Raw genomic sequence first — 20,761 nt, 5'->3', positions numbered from 1 at the left:
AGTATCACACAGCAACAAAGCTACTTGGTCTGAATCTGCCCTCTGTGTTTGAATTCAGGGGAGCTACAGTGCTCTGCAAGATGCAAGGGTCAGGGAGTCCTGCTGCCGGCAGGACCCGCTCCTACAGAAGCAACATGCTGGTTCCACTCACAGAGACTCTTCTGTGCCCCTAAGAACGGTTCTGTGGAATTCATCATCCTCACTGACTGGGATGCTGAAGCACCTTTTCTATTCAGACATAAAACAGTCCAGCTTTTTAGAACAAAATGTCTGGTATCTAAGCTGCATGTGAACATAAGCAAGACATGTAGAGAGACAGAGATGTATAGAAAATGTTCCTTAACAATCTTTATAATAAAAATCATGATACCTGTCACTGAAGAAATGCACTGTACAGTTCTTCACAGTATTGATGTGCTAGAAACTATGATATTTTCCTAATTCTGAAATGTTATAAACAGGTACCAGGTATAGTTGTATTTTTTTTTTTTTATTTAAGCTTGGTAGAAGGACTCACTTATGAGATAATTTGCATCTTCATTTTGACTGGGAGTACAGCAAAAAGACTGTGAATTTGAAATTTTTGTCTAGTAGAACAGCATACAAACTGTATGCATGCAGATGTATACTTAAGCATTATTAATACTAAAGGGTGTACCTGCTGGAGCCAGAATTATGCTAGGAATTCTGCCAACATCAAAATCTGCACTATAAACTTTCAGAGTACAGTTATAACTTTCAGTTCTACGGTAGACACCTCAAGTTTTTGGGAACATCTTCTGTCCAACAGGTCTGGGTTCATAGCAAATAGGCAGTTTAGAGGCTCTACTGTCACAGGAAAAAAACCAAAATGTGGCTGTCACACATGCAGGAGAAACTGCTGCTGTCACTGCTCATAAAAGGAATATTCTGACTGTAAGTCGGACCTGGTGTGGAGAGCAGGACATGTGTAAAGGCAAGGTAACTAGTGGTGTCCCCCAGGGGTCAGTACTAGGCCCAGTCTTGTTTAAATTCTTCATCAACGACCTGGATGAAGAGTTAGAATGTTCCCTCAGCAAGTTTGCTGATGACACCAAACTGGGAGGAGTGGTAGATACACCAGAAGGCTGTGCTGCCATTCAGAGTGACCTGGACAGGCTGGAGAGTTGGGCAGAGAGGAACCTGATGAGGTTCAACAAGGGCAAATGCAGGGTCCTGCACCTGGGGAGGAACAACCCCATGCACCAGTACAGGCTTGGGGTGGACCTGCTGGAGAGCAGCTCTGCGGAGAGGGACCTGGGTGTCCTGGTGGACAACAGGTTAACCATTAGCCAGCAGTGCGCCCTGGCTGCCAAGAAAGCCAATGGGATCCTGGGATGCATTAGGAGGAGTGTGGCCAGCAGGTCGAGGGAGGTTCTTCCCCTCTACACTGCCCTAGTGGGGCCTCATCTGGAGTACTGTGTCCAGTTCTGGGCTCCCCAGTTCAAGAAAGATGAGGAGCTGCTGGAGAGTATCCAGCGGAGGGCTACGAGGATGGTGAGGAGACTGGAGCATCTGTCCTATGAGGAAAGGCTAAGGGACCTGGGCTTGTTCAGCCTGAAGAAGAGAAGGCTGAGAGGGGACGTAATTTATGCTTACAAATATCTCAAGGGTGGATGTCAGGAGGATGGGGCCACACTCTTTTCAGTGGTGTCCAGTGACAGGACAAGGGGCAATGGGCACAAACTGAAGCACAGGAAGTTCCAGCTGAAGATGAGGAAGAACTTCTTCCCTCTGAGGGTGACGGAGCACTGGAACAGGCTGCCCAGGGAGGTTGTGGAGTCTCCTTCTCTGGAGATATTCAAGACCTGCCTGGACGAGGTCCTGTGCAGCCTGCTGTAGGTGACCCTGCTTTGGCAGGGGCGTTGGACTAGATGACCCACAGAGGTCCCTTCCAACGCCTACCATTCTGTGATTCTGTCAGGATAGTGCGTGGGTCATCGGTTGGAGTGGAGAAGGCAAATTTGAACAGAATCCAAATGAAAAGGCTGCCACAGCAAACAAGGAAAAACTTTGTTCCCATAAATGAATAAAAAAGCAGATTGGCCTTGCAGGAAGTTGAGAAAAGCACTGCACTGAGGTTTACCATATTTTACTCTGTATTTTTCTGCACTCAGCACTAGCCCACGCCTAAAGTTACTATGCAGGTAGAAAAAAAATTTCTGATTTTGAGCAACAGGTATATGCACATAATGTGAACACAGACAAATACTCACAGGCAAAGTTAAAACAAAGGCTATGTGTGTGCATATACCTACCTTATACATGCTTACATTACATTTTTGCTCAATGTTTCTTATGGGAATGCCAGCGTTTTGGACTGCTTTTTCAAAAGAGAAGCTACAGCCTAAATAAAATGTCACCATGTCCTTCAGTTGCTCAGAATACTCCTCTAGGCTTTTCAGTGATCCGGTACAAGCTCCGTGCTCGTATATTCTGTACTGCAGGCAGTCATTTCTAGTGAAACAGGAAATTATCACAGCTTTGTCATCTTTGAAAATGAGGTGAATTGTTTGAATTGATGTTAAGCCAGTATCAAATCACAAGATACAGCCTACTTTATCCATTTCTTTTCTTTCTGAGTAACAATGGAATAAACACATGCAAAAACCATGGAACACCCTATTCAACACAAAACCAAGCCAGTAAACAGAATATGTTAGAGTTTGGTATTTTTTAGGTTTTATAGGTAAATGTCCCTTATGTGTATCTTGTCTCAGGGCTTCAAAAATTAGGGAGATGTTTTAGGACTTGTTTTTAGTGTTCACTACAGGAGTGCATCTTTTAAATTACAGAGACCCTACAAATATCATGTGGTCACTTGTGTTACTACTACATAAAACAAAGGTAAAACCCTATTATTTAATTCTGCTGGCTCAGACAGCAAAATATTTAGAAACTACACAATTTCACTTTTGCAGTACAGAAATACTTGTAATACAACTATCATAACTTGTTTCTCAAGAACAACACGATTAGGCTGTAATACTCGCATACAGTTTTCATTCAAAGGTAGAACTCCAAGAAAAGAAACTTGTTCAAAATGTACGACAGTGGGAGCAGGCTGTTCCATGAAACCTTCCTAATCACCACCAGCATTCACTGCAGAACTTTGAGAAGCAGAGTCGGTCCATAGTTACCTGATATCAGAACCACTGCTCAGAGAAGGACATGACCAATTGCCCGGTTTACTTCTGTACAGCAGTGGCAGGGGTCCATCATTTGCGTGGCAAAACTTCTCAAAGTCATCAGCCAGGGACTTGTGCAAAATCACAACGTTGGCCTGCTTATAGCCTGAAATTGGGTAAGGTAGGAATAGGAATGACTGGTTATTAATTCAGCTTTTTTGTTTGTTAAACAATAGCTTTTCTATATAGATTTCTATTGATGTTCTACAAAAAAACACCTCAAGGAAATTTTTAATCCAGAATTCTGAAACAACTTTTTGAAATGTTTTTAGATTATAACTAGATATACTCTGTATGTGAAGTTGTTCGCAGCTAAAATAGTTGGCAGACATGGGTAGTACTAGAATATGAAGCCAGCACAATTACTTTAATAAACACTTCTATAAATTTGTATATAAATATAATATATTACCTAACCTGGGGAATTAGTATTCTATGGGAAAATGCTTTACTTCTGCAAATATTAACACACATCCAGACAGGCTATTGCATACCACACTTTCACCATTTTTTTTCATTTAATACCAAGCTATAAATCATGGCCAGTCCAGCAGTAAACTCCCGGTGTCCTGACATTACGTAGCCCATTCTTTATAGTTTGTTGGCTACGGAATTTTATTGTGGGCTGCAGTTTACCAGACTTAATTACAGTGCAGGAATAAAGTCTTGCTTGTCACAGTGAATCTCAGTCACTTCTACTATTTCTAATTTAAAAAACTAAAATGAACAGAACTGCTACACTTTCTTCACTTGGAATCAACTTTGATTTATAAGGTTGTTGACTACTACCATGCAATAGCTTCTAAAGGCATGGACATTTTTGCAGCGAATATCAACAAAGAAAGCTCACATTATTTAGCAAAAATTTATTTTCTAAACAGTAGTAGTTAATACCAATGCCATTTTAATTTTCCTGCATGTAAGTACCAGCTGTTCAAATATAGAGAGGAAATCTGGAGTACAACTAGTCTGTGGTGTATAAAACCGTCAGTTCCTTAAGTTCTGTATTGATACTGTCTTAACAAGTTATTACCATATCTGATGTCAGGCAGGCAACAGAAGCTCTCACTTTCTTAAATATTGTGGTAGTCTCTCATCCAAGAAGCTACAATTTAGTTGAAATCAATGATCTGCCTTAAAAGGCTGTAGAAAATCAGCCAAATCTTACTCTCCATCAAAGCTAACAAAGAAATCAAAAGATAAACTTCTATTCCTGATGGAAAAATGCAAAGCAAGGGCTGAGGTAAGCCTGTATTTGCATACTGAATGTGCCCACAAACTGCTCTCTCGGGAGTACTCAGCACAAAAATTCATTTTATTACTGGCAAAAGTTACTAAATACAGAAATAGTTTCTTGCTAAATACAGAAATATATTTTTGTTAAATAAACATACTAAATTCACCACTGAATAAAATACTACATTCAGTTACCCCTTAACCTCATTCTCTACTGTCCATGTGAAATCCACACACGCTTTCTACTTTGCTGGTGACATTCACAAAATCTTAAAATTATTGTTTTAGTGCATTCAATCAGACAACACTGAATTTACAATACTACTCACAGCTGACAGAGTGAATCTGTAGGTAACTTTCAGGTATTCTCTGAAGTCAGGAAACTTTGTTATAACTCTTTGACAGATGAATTGCTCCTGCCGATAACTATCCTTACTTTCTTTACAGAGGAAAATACATTTTTCCCTTCCCATGTCAGCTTACCTATATACTTGCATAATGTATCTCTCATGAATGTATTCACAAGCAATGTTAGTGAAGCTGGACATGCTGATCAACCCATACATTAATTCAACACAGTCATGCCCCTGTTCAGGGAAATTTAGAAAGAGTTTTTAATTTCTTTGACGACTGACAATGATGGCATTACGAAATAATTATTTCAACAACATAATTTTGAGGATTCCAAGAAATTCCAATTACTCTGGTCTTTTTAGTCTTTGCATAATGGCGCTGTATGCTTATGGCTAGAAGCATAAACTTGTTTTGTATGTAATAAAATTAACACACATAATACTATTGCAGCAATACATGCACTTAAAAATACACTTGGGGCAAACTGCAGATTACTAGCACTATAACATGTTTTCAATTAGTATTTTTCAACCTATGTACTGATAGAAAAGAAAACCATAATTTCAAGACTCACTTCTATAAAATCTCTTAACATTTTTACGCTATAATAATGCTACTCCACACAGCTTTGTTGATCAGCTACTTGCCACAGTATTTTTAGTAAAGTTACATTTTAAAGTTGATCAGAACAATGACACAGACTTCTTTGCTTCTGTAAAAGTCCAGCTATGAGAGGCACGACAGAAATGAATTTTTCAGAATGCATTCAGTTATCCGAGTATAAAACTATTTTTCCCTCCCCCTTAAAATTTCCAGTCTTAACAAGTCAGTAACTTCCAACTTGTGCAACAAATGAAGCAGAATGCACTTCTGTAACCATGTGTCTCTAATTCTTCCCCAAAGTGTACCCAATGCACTAAGAAAAGCAAGGTCTCTGTGAAGAACATAGTATGGTATCATACAAATGTGATAATAGCATATGTAAGAAAAGCCAGATTTGGTTAAAGATTTTTCAAATATTTTCTGCAGCCATAATTTCTCAGTGACATAACTGGGAGCTGAGGGATGCACTGCAAGCGTTGAAAACAAAGTCCATGCACTTTACACAGCTAGGATGGTATATTGTCTCTGACGTAGCTTTGTGATTTAAGAGCACAGTGTCATGTGCTTACAATGTGATTTCACAAACACCCAAGTGACTTAAGCACATAAGTCGACTTCAAATTTTCTTCTGTTTTACTTCAGTGCTTTTAATATTCCTACATTCCTTCACAAACAAAAAAAAGAAAACACATAGCTATGAATCTAAAACAGAGTCACTTTTGCACTTAGAGCTGTTAGGTTTACTTACCCTCTGCCATTCCAGAGGTATTACTAACACTGAGCCTGTTGCATCGAATTATTCTTCTTAGCACATGGGGAAGGAGAGATTTCAAGCCTCCTGTCAAAATCATCTCTTCAGCCTTTACAGAAAGATAATTATAAATCTAAACACAAAGCACACTTATTTTAACATTTTAAATTCTGATTTACTGGAGAACTTTGCTTGTTTCCTCTTTGTGCCCCACCAGGGTTGTTATCACTGGGAAATTCTAAATTGTAATCCAAAAGGCAGATCAAAGTCATAGGGTTATTTCACTGACATTATATGACTAAATGCAGACTGAATCTTTCAACAAATTAGCCAGAGGAATGCACTTTAACATTCTGGATAAAATGCAAAATTTTGCTGGCCTGTGATGTACACAACAGATTTCTTTCTTCCCTACCAAATATTCATTTCATGGAGTATTCACTTTTCTAAAGTTCATTATAACTTAAAAATTGCAGAAACACAAATGGATTAATGTACAAGCTATGATCTGTAATATTACGCTCTGTTGAAAATGCTTTTAGACAATTAGCAATGCAACCTTGCAGTAAAGAGAGAACTATATTCAGAAAATGTAGTTTTAATAGATTCCACATGTATTACACTTTTCAAATATTAATTATGTAGAAGCAAATACTCCCTTAGCTATTCTTCCACTGGGAAAACAGACATATAGATGTTTAAGTCACTTGTCATACAATCTGGAGTAGGGACAGAGATAAGTACTCTAGTTACAATCAATATCTGACTCTCTTTCCTTCTTTTGGAGATTTAAGATATTGCAACCTAGTCAAAGTTCACACAGAGTTTTCGCCTCCACCTAAACTATCTAGTAACTGAGACCAGCTTATTACATCACTATTAGGAAAAAGTAAAAGACAGCTCAGGGTAAAACAATAATTTGGCTGTTTATAAATGTTGGTCACTTTTAAGTAAAGAAATGGAACTATCCTCCAAGTAACCAAATTACCAACCTCCAAGTTCTTTAGTTCAGAAGAAGCCATTCTTGATGTCATCCATCAGTAGTAAAAAATATGATAGAAGCTGTGCTCCTTTTTTTAAAAGATGCCACTAAATTAATGTACAATGAGATGTTACAACCTCCTAGCAAAAGTCAACTTTTCTGTTAAAGATCCACAGTTTTTGTACTATAACTATGATAGTACAAAGTTTCACTCTCACAGTGGAGTGGAATATAAGTGAAACACTTTATGGTGAAAATTTATACCTCTGGGCAACTCCTTCCTTAATTAAATTGAAAGAAGAGCAGTGATATCTTTTAACTAAAATTATACTCTTATCTCAGGTTGTCTGTCCAAAATGTTTCCCAAAGCTTGTGGAGTTCTGAGAGGTTAAGCTGGGGTCACTGAGATTTAGAGTAAGCTTTGTATCTAGACTTTGAGGCCTTCAATTTTTAATTCTGAAATCTTTGTGTAACATTGTCAGCCAAAAGAAATCCATCTGGATTTTTTTTCTGAACTCTAACTTACTACTTTCTAACTCTTCTTGTCTTTTCTGCTTTTACATGATCATGCTGTATGTTGCATAAAAAATAGCCTTCATTACAAAATCATGAACAATTCCAAACACACACTTAAAGATAACAAGAAATTGGATTTAGAAAATTAGCTGAGCTCTAATCCAGGCCTATAAGTGTCAATGTGATACACTATTGTTACTGTAAAAAGAATTTCTAACACCAGTCTGGAATTATTCATTCAAGAGGTTTCAAATTAAATACAGTGATCCTAATAAAAAAAAGTGCGTTCATTAGATTCTTTGAGATAGATGATTTCAAAGATCCTCTGAAATAAAGAAAAACTAAATCATCTATAGGATTGATGGCCTTAAGAACTACTAGCTTACTTGGATTTGCAAGATTGTCTGAAGCTCAGCCAACTAGTTTGAGACAAGCTTCCTTCAGCAAGGTGTTTTATCACAAATGTGCTGGTCTAACGTTGGGCAATGTTGGCTGGTTCTCTCCTCATAAAGCATGTGCCCGTTAGCAGAAATGGAACTACCTATGGGATTTTATCAGCAAACATTTCGGGCCCTAAAAGTTTTAGGTTCATAGGACAGCAAGCGGCTAACAAGCTACAGGAATGTGAATGTCAGTAGTGCCGAAATGTTGCCTGTAAGTACCTTACGGAAACACTCGGGCTTGTAGTTCCTGTTTGCGAACCTGGTCCCTAGCTGCAAAGCAATATAGATTTTGCAAAGCACAAACACAGGCTGGACAGAGAAAGGATTGAGAGCAACCCTGAGGAGGAGGGCTTGGGGGTGCTGGCTGACAAGAAGCTCAGCATGACCTGGCAATGTGCGCTGGCAGCCCAGAAGGCCAACCATACCCTGGGCTGCATCAATAGCAGTGTGGCCAGCAGGTCGAGGGAGGGGATTCTGCCCCTCTGCTCTGCTCTGGTGAGATCCCACCTGGAGCACTGCATCCAGCTCTGGAGCCCTCAGCACAGGAAAGACATGGACCTGTTGGAGCGGGTCCAGAGGAGGCCACAAAAATGGTCAGAGGGCTGGAACACCTCTCCTGTGAGGAAAGGCTGAGAGAGGTGGGGCTGTTCAGCCTGGAGAAGAGAAGGCTCCAGGGAGACCTTAGGCCCCCTTCAGGTACTGAAAGGCTGCTCTAAAAGAAAGCTGGAGAGGGACTTTTTGCACGGGCATGGAGTGATAGGACAAGGGGCAATGAATTATAACTGAATGAGGGTAGATTTGGATTAGATAGAAGAAGGAAATTCCTCACTATGAGGGTGGTGAGGCACTGGCACAGGTTGCCTAGAGAAGCTGTGGATGCCCCCTTCCTGGAAGCGTTCAAGGCCAGGTTGGATGGGGCTTTGAGCAGCCTGGTCTAGTGGAAGGTTTCCCTGTTCGTGGCAGGGAGGTTGGAACTAGGTGATCTCTAAGGTCCCTTCCAACCCAAACCATTCTATGATTGTTGATGACTGGTTAGGAAGTGAATAATTTAAACATTAACCTTGTATAAAAGCAAACTGATTCATCTCTTTCAGATGAGAGATAAAACTCACCTTATGACTGTTTGCTGTCACTAAAGATCCTGTGGTGATTTTATAAAGCTATAGGGAAAATCCAACAGAATTAACATTCCGAGTTATAACTTTAGACCACTGTATTTGCTATACAATATCCACTATAGATTATGCTGCTGCTTTTCTTTATTAGTTGCTAAATTTGGATAGACAAGAAAAATTGTTAGATGCTTATAGGAAAAACTAGCTTTTGCTCTTTGACTTCCTCGGGAATGGCTAGTTTCTATGCAGTATGTTACATCCCCATGCTAGGGAATATTACAGCCATTTCTAGGACCTCCTGGAAAATCCCTGAGCCATCATGACCGTGGCCTGTTTGGGATGACAGGGAGAAGCACCAAGGTAAATCAGGTCTTACAGCTTCTTTTTCACTTTGTCCCATCAGGATGCCTAATGAATTGTACAGACTGGCTTTATGGGGCCCTCAAACAGCACTCTAACTAAACGGCCTCGTATAGCTCTTAATCTGTTCATCAGGATCTGTCGCCTAGCACAAGTTTTTCAATTCCTTTCATTTGTTCTGAGATAGTTTCAGATAATGGTAAGTATCAGTTATCCCATGTTCGGTCATGATACAGATAAGACAGGATGCAGGAGAAGTGTTGAAAAGCCCTTAAGAGAAGATGCTGACAGGGCTTATGAGGTGGCTGTTGTGCTTGAAGGCATCTTATGTCTAGTCCCCCAACTATGGGACCCTAAAATCTTTCCAGTCTGGGTTGCCTTTAAAGGAATGAATCTCGAAAGCAGACTAGATATAGTCCTGGGTAACCAGCATGTGAAAATCAGGTAATTTACTGGCTGAATAACGACAAACTTCATACTTAAAGCAGCCAGTCTGAAAAAAAATTTGTTCTAAGTCATGTTGCTCTTATAAGACTCCCTGACTTGCAATACCAATGACCTGTATTGTAATGCCTTGTAGCACTGAGGTGTCAAGATTACTCTTCAAGAACTCTTTTTTCAACATTTGGTTCTACATTAGAACTGCAATAAACACTTTTCTTTTTAGAAGTTTACATAAAGATTCAACATATTTCATGTGTATTTTGAGTTTTACATATTGAACTTCAATGAATAAATAAAACATATTGCTGTCTGACACTTTAAAATGTCACTTACCCACTATTGATTTGTGGGTACTACCATATCCTCAGCTGCACTTCCAGATCTTGACAAGGATGATGGAATGCCAAAGCTGGAAAGAGATGATAAGGTACAAAAATGATCTATAAGAATGATGTAAGGAACTGTGTGATCAGACAAGGATGGTAGTATGACATACGCCGTATCAGTGGTTCAGAATAATGAATCAAATTGTTGGAGACAGTACTGCATTGAAATGAGATTATATTATAAAGAGATATATATTGAAGAAAAAACTTTTCTTTACATCAAAGGGGCAGTCAAGGAAGCACAGATACATACCAGCTTTGGTAGAAGTTCTAAAGTGATCTTAGGTCTGGTTTTAATAAGTAACATAAAATTGTTAGGTGACATCATCATTTAGTATATATATGAGCAGCACCACTTGAATAAAGTTAAGCAGATACAAATTACCTGATAAAATTGGCCCAGCTGATTTGCAGAATATCCCATTATCTAGACAACAATGGTTTTCAGGAAGGCCAGATTTCGGGGGTGAATATTTTTAATTCGGAAATCACAATCAGATGTTGCCATGTGAAGTTCTAAGCCGTTAACCATTTCTACATGTGGTTTTCAGCACACGGGTCGAATATGGGTGACTGTGTGCAATGAGGTGCTGATCTTTGCTGAGGTGATTGAAACGGGACTTGTTCTAAGCCTCATCCTTATAACTGATTGTAACGATAATGCCCTGTTTCCCCTAAATCCACAACTCAGCTAGGAAAAAGGCATGTTCAGAGGAACATTACTTTATCCTGTTAAAAAACACTGTTGTTCTCCAGAGGCGTACCCTTGCCTGTCATACCACTTAGAGATTCACTAGTTTCTATCTTTAAGCCTTGTCTGGTAAAAAAGTTCATTACTGTTTATCAGGTAAGAGTTAAATATTCAACAGCAATGTTCGGAAAAAGCTACCAATATCAGCCAACTTTGCCAAATCACCTCCAACCCAACATGACGCAAGAAAAATGCATTTCCAGACATTATTTAATACTGAGGTTGCCCTGTCTTTCAGATGACTTGTATGACAGACAGAATAGCCTCCTTGCACTACCCTATTGTTTGCATGTCCTGGGCTGTTTCTTGTTTCCTCCCTCTTTTGTCTACAGTGCACCTCTGTGTCTGCCTTTTTCCTCTCTGAGTTCAAATCTCTATCACCTCCACAGTTGCAGGCTGGACTGACCTACACAGAGCTTGCTTCCTTGGTTTGTCTGACTGCATCCTCTGGCAATACAGGAGTTTGGATGCCTTCTCTCCTCTCACCAGCTCTTTTTAATTTATATACCTGCTGTATCTCTCAATTGGACCTTAAACTCGCTGAAAGAGCTTTTCCTGTTCTCAGTCTGAGACAAAATAATCTAACTTCAGATACCATAAAACAAAATAAATGCATAAATGGTTTCCTAGACTTGTAAGATGCAGACTCCTTTGGACCTCAATATCTATACGTACATATAGAGATATATATATACATCACACCTCTTAATATTACTGATGGGCTTGAATTAAGCATAGTTTTTCTAATTATTTCCTCCTCTATTTCCAGTGCAACCACTCACTACCCTTACAAAGTTATGTATCTTTACATTAAATTGTTGATTGAGCTATAGTTTATAAAGCATTTTACAATCTGCAGAGCATAATCTCTTTAGAGAAAAAGAAGGAAGTGTAGTAAGTGAAACACTTTGTATCACCTTGGAGCTTTCAAAATGAAAAAGTGAGTCTGCGAATTTTGCAGATATTTAAATATGAGCATAGATTCTTTCCAGGCCCACACTGTAAATTATTCATTACCCAAGAAAGTGGAAAAATGTCACTTAAGTGTCAGAAAGATTACACTTTGAGATGTAGTGGGTGTGTCCATACGGCCATGCTAAACCACACCAGATAAAAATGAATCAAAAAATTATATAATAACACAAAAGGATTAAAACGTCCTTCAGAAGCGTCAGCGTGACTGGTTCACCTTTACACATATCAAGTAAATTCATGACATAAAAATAAAAACATATAGTATTTCTGTGGTTTTAAAAATGGATCACCTGAGAATAAGCAGTCTGTAAAAAGTACTGCTGGTAAGAGTAACAAACCAGTCAGTCTGAAGACTGCAAAGTCCTTAATACCGGTTTCTGACGTCTCAGGTTACAGGTCTGTTTCTCCAGTGGTACTGATATGCTAAGAAGAATATGGTTTCATGCAGTGACTTTTCAAAGTGTAATCTAGAGGCTTGCTTGCAAGGAGCCCAAAGACTCTTACGAAATACAGTCTTGCATTGTTTATACTACTTTTGTCCTATTTTCAGTTTAAAGTTTGACAATAACAATGGGTGGTGGCATGTAGAGGTTCATCGGCCAAAAAGTGCAGGGGTCACTACTTAACGCTGCTGGGCAGGTTTTTTTAGATATTGTCACGCAGATAGCTTACCCACAGCTCCTGCTGCTCCAACAGGAACTGCAGGGTGACTTGAAACACGAGCCAGCCCACGGGCTGCCTTTACTAGATACATAATGGAAAGTAATCTAAACTAATTATAATCTAACAAACCCTTTGTGTACTATGCCTTGCCCTAGTATGAATATGGTTACTGAGGTCTGTTAATGCAAACATGGTTTAAAATGACCTGCTGCTTAATCATCAAGCTGACTCGAAATTCTGCCAAGAGACTTCTGTGAAAAGCACAAACTTCTCTGAAAATTTACTCCATTTGATTTTCCAACTGGGTCTGTCAGTTATACTTGTGATGTTTTATTTGAAGAATCAATTAAGGATCCTTTTTCTCCCCATCTGCTATGAATCATTCAAAGCACAGAAGTGCTTTGTCTATCATTCCAAAGAGGAAGTGCTTTGTGTATTTTCAGGCAGCGGCTCATCCAGCAAATTAAGATTTAACTTTACATTTGAAATACAGGTTATTTGCCTTTGAAGTTTATGCACCTTTAGATGAGGGCTGCAAATAGAAATTTAAATTAGTTGCCATTAGTGTTCTCTCTATTGCTTAGCCTATACTCAAGATCCCGCAGATTGTGTCAGGATGAGAAACTGATGATAGAATCAATGTATCTTTGATGCAATCTTGTTTACTTGAGAAAAGACACACAACGTTTAGCTTCTCCCAGTATATTAAGAAGACGTAACAGAAAGCAATTACCGGTTCCAAAGCAGCCATTTGAGGCAGTGCTGTGTATTAGTGTGACATGTCTCACACAGGCTCCCTGAACTTCCACCGCTAGATTTGTATTATTTTACACTCATCTTCTGCTCTGGGACAAAATAAATTGCTTCCCAGGTGGAGAAATATAGGCAGAGACTAGAGAATAGTTCACACTGGGGCCCTGCTCTTGCATGGGCACAATCTATGCAAGATGTCCGTTGGTTAGGCTTTTTTGTCCTGCAAAGAGATGAGGCCTCAAGACTTCACGCACCCTTCCAGCCCCTTGGGTCATATTCTAACACCTGCACACCCCGCCCCATCATCTTACAAAAACACATGACCAACAGCTTTAGAACAGCCACTTAATTTACATGCACCTTTGGCAAGATACAGTACACACACAAAGGGAGACAAGGACCTTGATGGAGATTTAAAAATGCCACTGTCATGCCTTTGACTTTGCTGACAGGTTCACTCACCGGCTGCAGTAAGGAGAGACAGCAAATGGTCTACCAGAGGTTGTTTTTGTGTAAGATGACAAGAAGTGCTTGTTCAACTTCAAGCAATTGAAAAAAACATGAGGGTGGTATTTAAATATAGTTTCCCAATCTACACTGAGCTACAGAAGATCTTTAGAATTGCTCCACAATTCTCTGGGCTGGGTCCAGCCACCATTTCTCTGTCTTGGCCTCTTCTGGCACGGAGACAGCCCAGGGATGCAGGAGGACCTTGCCTGCAGGCCACCAGCACCAGCCTCTCCCCTGGCCCCTGACACAGCACTGGCCAGCTAGCAGAGTACTGCACACTGGAGCCAAGGCAATGAGCCTTGGTGGATAAAAGCTCCTACAGCAAGGTAAATTTTTCTTCCCAGTCTTACTCATGCAGAATGAAAGTGGAAGTCCATAGGACAAAGTACAGTGACTTGTACTGCTTTGTTTGCCAGGCAGCAGCCACAGGTGCTTATTTTGATAAGAAAGTATGCCACCGCCTAGGTTACACCCAGTCACATCATGCATGGTCACAGGGCTGACAGGCTGCCTGTTCCTCCCAAGGAACTCCATCTGCAGGTAAGCAGGTGAGTGATGCTCTGCTCCTACACACCCTAAAAACAGTACCATGCTCCCAAAAACCAGTGCCACGCTCCTGCTGTACAGGGCATTCAGTCTACCCCCAGAATTATGCAGTTTCTTTGGGTTGAAGCTACCAGCAGGTGCTAAGTCACTGCATCCATTGCTCCTCATCAAGCAGTTCTACTCGGATACAGACACTAAAGAAATTATTGTAGCCTATGTATTTACACAGAGTGTCCTTGAAATGTGGGTATCTCAGTAGGCTGCATCTGGAGAACCTCCAGTGAACTGTACCTCTTCATACACTACCAAGCACAAACTTCTTTGCCTCCACTAGTATCTCCAATGGAGAGATACTGACTTTGGTTGTTCCGCTGCCTCCTTCAACTCCTAGACCAAGAAGTACTGTGAGCAGCTCCAAAGGACTGAGCATCATTTCCCTGATGGAACTCCTGGCTTAAGCAATGTCATTTGGATAACCAGGTGTCTCAGTGGCAGGCTCTGCAAGAACACCTCACTGCAATCTCCAGAAGTAAGTGTAGATGTGCTGTTAGCAATTGTGCCATGTGATGGCAAACAGCATGCACTGGGACTGCTATTTTTATTTTTATCCCTGTGGAGAAGAGGGTGCCTGTTTGTCGCTAGTGAAGATGCCCAAGCTCAGGAAACCAGTGATGTCACACACTTATTTGGTATACTGCAACACACAGCCCATAGATTGTCAGTAACAATGTTCACCATCCTTGAAATCATGCACATCAAATTGCTGGATTAGTGAGCTATAATTGTGAACAGTCAAAGCCCCTTGTGGTGGGACCCAAATAAAGATCAGTACCTTGTTCTCAGCTTCTCTTCCCCTGCCTATATAGAAACTATGTAAGACTCTATGCCACATGAACATTTGAGGGCCTCAGCTTAGCAATAACATGAGGGATGGAAGACCTGGATGATGTTGCTGCATTGACCTGATTGTCCAGTCATTTGCAAGAATCAGGAATTAGCTAGTTTTATAGACAAACAGCAATCACACCGATCATGGGAAGAGAGGTTCTGCAAGTGGTGTGTTGGTACTGCAGAGTACCAACAGTGGCTCCAAGCTGCTCTCTCAATTTCTGAATTCATAATGGATATTCAAGATCAGCATATGATGTAATTCCATTGGGCAACTGTCCTCATCCACCAGAATCATCCTTGATGGAGCAAAGAATAGGTTATCCTACAGCCATAGGCTGCAATGGTGGCTACTGTATAGAAGGAACCTGGGCTTGAACTGAAGCATTGTGTTCCGAAAAGGAAAACCACAACTACCTTACACTTTTAAATTGAGGGAAAGGATACAGGCCCTTATCAAACTGTGGTGGACAGCCTGACCCCACAGCATGTGGATGGTTTTGGTGCAGTCAGTCTATCACAGTATCTTCAGAGCGTCACCATTGCTGGAAGCAGCACCATAGCTGTGCAGCAAGTGCAAGGGAGAAGTTTAGGAGCTCTGTTAGGCTTGGGTCCTAACACAGGTCATGCGAAGAACTTCTACAAGTCTCTGATTCCGACTAGATCAAGTATGGGATAACTAAATGTTGTCACTCTGTTAGCTATTCAGTGGCTTACACAATACACTGCTGTGTTCCATGCAGTTCCAGCAGAGTGAATATCTCAAACCGCTGCCTTCCTGTGAGGGTTTCAGCAGAGAACTCAAGAATTTGAAAAAATACACAGTTCAGCTTCCTAGCTCATAGACTCAGTCCTGCTTCTCCCTGTGTTCCATGGGTGAATAAAGCAAGACCTGCAGGCCTATCACCCTCATACCTTTTATTACCATTGAAATACTTTCTTTTTAAAAGCAGCTTGGTGTTAAACAGATGACTCATAATGCTGCAGCATCAGTTAGCTGACTTGAAAGAGATGTTAATGTCATAATTTTAATTTTCATTGATATTCAAACAATAAGAAGTTAAGGGCTGAAATTGTCTTATGCATCTATCGCCTCATTTTATATTTTTAAAATATAAGTAAGCTACAGAGGTTGGTGTATCTTGGTGTGCTCTACTTCCAAAATTTGATTTTAATACAGATTTGAGCCCATATTTTGTATAGAGGCAATACAGAACAAAATTTAAGCTATCATTATTTTGTATTATTTATTTATTTATTTATTTATTTATTTTGGGTGTTGTTCCCAGATACAGTTGACGTAATGTGCATAAAACCTTGTCTCAGAGCTTACAGTTTAAGGACTCAAACCTGTAGTACTTCAATAAATATGGGTAAGAGAGATACATAGATAAGTAGTCCTACTGAGTTCAAGGACAGATGAAGTGCTTAAACATTTGCTGTATTGTACTCCATCTGCATAACTATTTGCATACAAGCCATACACTATAAACAGATCTGAGTAAAGAAAGATGTGACAGAAAAGTTATTTTAAAGTAAAGACAGAAAAATATATAAGCAATACATATGCTTTTTATAAACACCTATGTACGGAACAAGCTAACACCCTTGATATAAAATAAGTTATAATTAGTATTGATAAACCATACAGTTCAGAAAGAAGGTTCAGCTCTTTTTTTGTCTGCTTAGCAACTATTGATCCTTTTTTCTGTCTTCTGTATACATGCCAGATAGGCAATTGCAATAAGGTACCTTAAAATTCCCCAGCTTCTATTCAGGAGGTGCCTTAACATATTAAGTTTCGAATAACTGTTATTGTTCCTGGATATTTTTCAAATAAATTCTTGTGTATCCTAAGTATGGAGAGCGTGGTAACTTTTGTTTCATTTTGTTTTCAAATGGGAAAAGACTCTTGACTTGTTTGAGTGTTAGGTTTTGATGTGGCTGAATTTTTGTCCTGCTCTGAAATGGATTTTTATTGCCATTACATAATAGCCCCTTAAGAGTTCCAGAGTGTGGATTAATGCATGAATAAAGTCCAAATAACTGAAAACATTATTACAACAGTATCCTTAGAAGATAGGCTTAAAGCTACATCAAGCCCAGTATCCTGATTTTTATAGTGGTCAAAAAAGTATTTCTAAGGAAGAGTTTAAATCAGAGCAAACATTGACAAAACTTAGATAGTATGTCCTTCCAGTATTCTCCTGAGGAGGAGGACTTGGGGGTGCTGGCTGACAAGAAGCTCAGCATGACCTGGCAATGTGCGCTGGCAGCCCAGAAGGCCAACCATACCCTGGGCTGCATCAATAGCAGTGTGGCCAGCAGGTCGAGGGAGGGGATTCTGCCCCTCTGCTCTGCTCTGGTGAGATCCCACCTGGAGCACTGCATCCAGCTCTGGAGCCCTCAGCACAGGAAAGACATGGACCTGTTGGAGCGGGTCCAGAGGAGGCCACAAAAATGGTCAGGGGGCTGGAACACCTCTCCTGTGAGGAAAGGCTGAGAGAGTTGGGGCTGTTCAGCCTGGAGAAGAGAAGGCTCCAGGGAGACCTTAGGCCCCCTTCAGGTACTGAAAGGCTGCTCTAAAAGAAAGCTGGAGAGGGACTTTTTGCACGGGCATGGAGTGATAGGACAAGGGGCAATGAATTATAACTGAATGAGGGTAGATTTGGATTAGATAGAAGAAGGAAATTCCTCACTATGAGGGTGGTGAGGCACTGGCACAGGTTGCCTAGAGAAGCTGTGGATGCCCCCTTCCTGGAAGCATTCAAGGCCAGTCTGGATGGGGCTCTGAGCAACCTCGTCTAGTGGAAGATGTCCCTGCCCATGGCAGGAGGGGTGGAACTAGGAGATCTCTAAGGTCCCTTCCAACCCAAACCATTCTATGATCCTGTGATTCCACAACCTGTGGTTTAAGAACTTCTGAGCGAAGGGTGGTTTCTTCGTTTGTAGAGGTTAATGTAAAAACCGATAGCCAAGTGGACTTTACCCCATATAACTGTAGTCTGCAGCCTACCATCTGGATTCCAGTAGCTACCTCCTAAACCAATTTACTCGGGGAATCGTCTAGATGCAAAAGCCAAGAATTTTGCAGGGACTGTTTTATTAGGATTCCAGTTGCAAAGCCAGTATAATTAAAAGTAACTAAACTCTCTTTATATTAGAATGCAATCTACAAACACAGGCATTTCTTTAATCCTAATTGCGTAAATATATATCCTCTTGAGACAAGAATCTTAGAAGAGTGTTCCAAATACAATTAATTAGCTATTACTGGCAATATCTTCTCCCAAATAAGGGTCAGAATACAAGGTATATGAAGTGAAAAAAGACAAGCCAAATTAAGACCACTCAGCAGCTTGCATTAATGGGCTCCAAGTCTAAATATACAATTAAAATAGAGTATTCACACTTGCTAAAACTGAACTGTGAAAATCTATGGGGTTGGTCTCGAAAAGATTAGTCAATATATGGGGTTTTGATTGTGGGGGAAAGGAAGTAGTGAGTTTAGTTCAAACCTAGGCCTATTTAGCTAGCTTCTCTTTTAATATGATTAGTATGAAGATACATTTTTAGGACCACCTAGAACTTTGAAAATGGAGTGAGTATTTAGGATCAGCATTTCTGGACAAAAAAAGATAAATCTACAAAACAGATAATTGCTCAACTACTTGGAAATAAATAAACAAATAAATCATGTAGAGCAGGGTATATTGTATGATATATTGCTATGCCATACGTATCAGGTAGTATTTTTAATAGTATGCAAAGTTGGAAAAATATTATCATTTGAACATAGACCGAAGCATTTTCTCACTACAGAACGAAGTGAAAGGACTTTAATCGGCTAAAAGGAAGATGAACAGGTATCAGTGACTAGAACCTGCTATGATTCCCAGTCAGACTGATGGAACAGAAGACTGCTATCGAAAAAAATAATTACTACTACTAAAACATTTGAAAAGATGATGGTAGCTAATGACTTTCAAACTCCATTCTCTACTGACAGATTTTCCTGATGGAAATCTCTTCTCTAGTCTCATAATACTTGTCTTTGTAAATTAACTGACTTTGACACAGAAAGTTCAGTATGCAAGGCTAATTTTGAATCTATTAAGCACTTTAGACTGCAGATATATGAGATATACAATCATTGTGTCCATGGGAAAATTGTCAGTTCACTGGAGCATGAAAATACAAGACTGGAAAGAAGTGAGACTTTCTTGCTTGACATCAAAATTATAGCTTACCAGAAGGTATAGAACGGAATATGAAACCATATTAAAAATACTAGCAAATCTGTGTCCTCCTGATCAAACAATAAACATGCTTCCCCCTCCCTCCCCCCCCCCTTTACTGGAAAGTTTAAAAACTAAGCATTCTGAGTAGATCCAGCTTTGCTTTGGAAAATACTACACAATATTTTCCACTCCTTTTGAAGAAGGAAACTATTGCAATGAGTACTTGATTTCAAACTCTCGGAAAAAACAAGTGTGTACAAATATATGATATATACGCATTCACTCCATGGTTGATCAAATAAAGCAAACTGTTCTCAATTGAAGAGAGTTATTTCAAGACTGCATAAATTTAACAGAATAAAAGATAGTCCAAAATGAATATTTTACAGTTCAAAGAATAGAATGATCTGTATGTGACTTTTCCATGGTTACTAAGTACACAAAAGGCAATACGCAAACCAAAGCAGGCATTGTTTAGGATATAATCTATGTATATTAAAAATAGCTAAGAACATTAACAGAAATGCATCTAACTTCAGTGACCTTGGCTTCATGAGCTCTGCAGAAGTCGCACATCTCAAATGTCTTTCTTAAAAATAAACAGGAATAGAGAGGACACCATGGTTATGGATGGCCCATTTTGTCTCGATAGACATTTATTTTTGACAGACAACCAATATCTGGGCTTCATAGTAACTATCAGCTTCAGGAAAAAGTCAAAGTTTTCCCAGTTTCCAGTTGTGCTCTGAGGGCTTTCATTATAGCACATTAATGGGAAATTTTGGGAAGCACCTTTTTGTTCTGGATCTGTATATTGCTCAGCACAAAGGAGCGCCAGTCTATAGCAAGTGCTCTTCAGCATTACTGCAGTGATGTAATCTCTTACCTGCACTGAACACTTCTCCTGTGACTAAAGCCTTAAGCATATGTTTTCAATTATAGATTGAAATTTCTGATGGCAATAACCTCACTACCACCTATAAAATAACACTTAGAATTAATTCAGGAGATCTTTTTGTAATAAATCAGAATACATTT

General features: G+C 39.7%; 1 protein-coding gene across 2 annotated transcripts in view; it reads right to left on the bottom strand.

Moving 5' to 3' along the window:
- DGLUCY (D-glutamate cyclase) overlaps positions 1-20,761 on the bottom strand; it is a 47,999-nt gene that overhangs the window by 18,959 nt on the left and 8,279 nt on the right. For both annotated transcript variants that reach the window (XM_075426157.1, XM_075426158.1), the window contains exons 2-5: positions 10,344-10,419; positions 6,148-6,259; positions 3,159-3,312; positions 2,277-2,475 (exon numbers count right to left, since the gene is read on the bottom strand). In XM_075426157.1, the coding sequence (XP_075282272.1) occupies positions 2,277-2,475; positions 3,159-3,312; positions 6,148-6,250 (456 nt within the window). In that variant the 5' untranslated portion in view covers positions 6,251-6,259; positions 10,344-10,419. The remainder of the gene's footprint in view (positions 1-2,276; positions 2,476-3,158; positions 3,313-6,147; positions 6,260-10,343; positions 10,420-20,761) is intronic.

The sequence above is a fragment of the Opisthocomus hoazin genome, chromosome 7 (assembly GCF_030867145.1).
Source record: "Opisthocomus hoazin isolate bOpiHoa1 chromosome 7, bOpiHoa1.hap1, whole genome shotgun sequence".
Taxonomy (NCBI): Eukaryota; Metazoa; Chordata; class Aves; order Opisthocomiformes; family Opisthocomidae; genus Opisthocomus; species Opisthocomus hoazin.
Note: the sequence above shows the minus strand (reverse complement) of the source record. Positions and strands in the feature narration are given on the sequence as shown.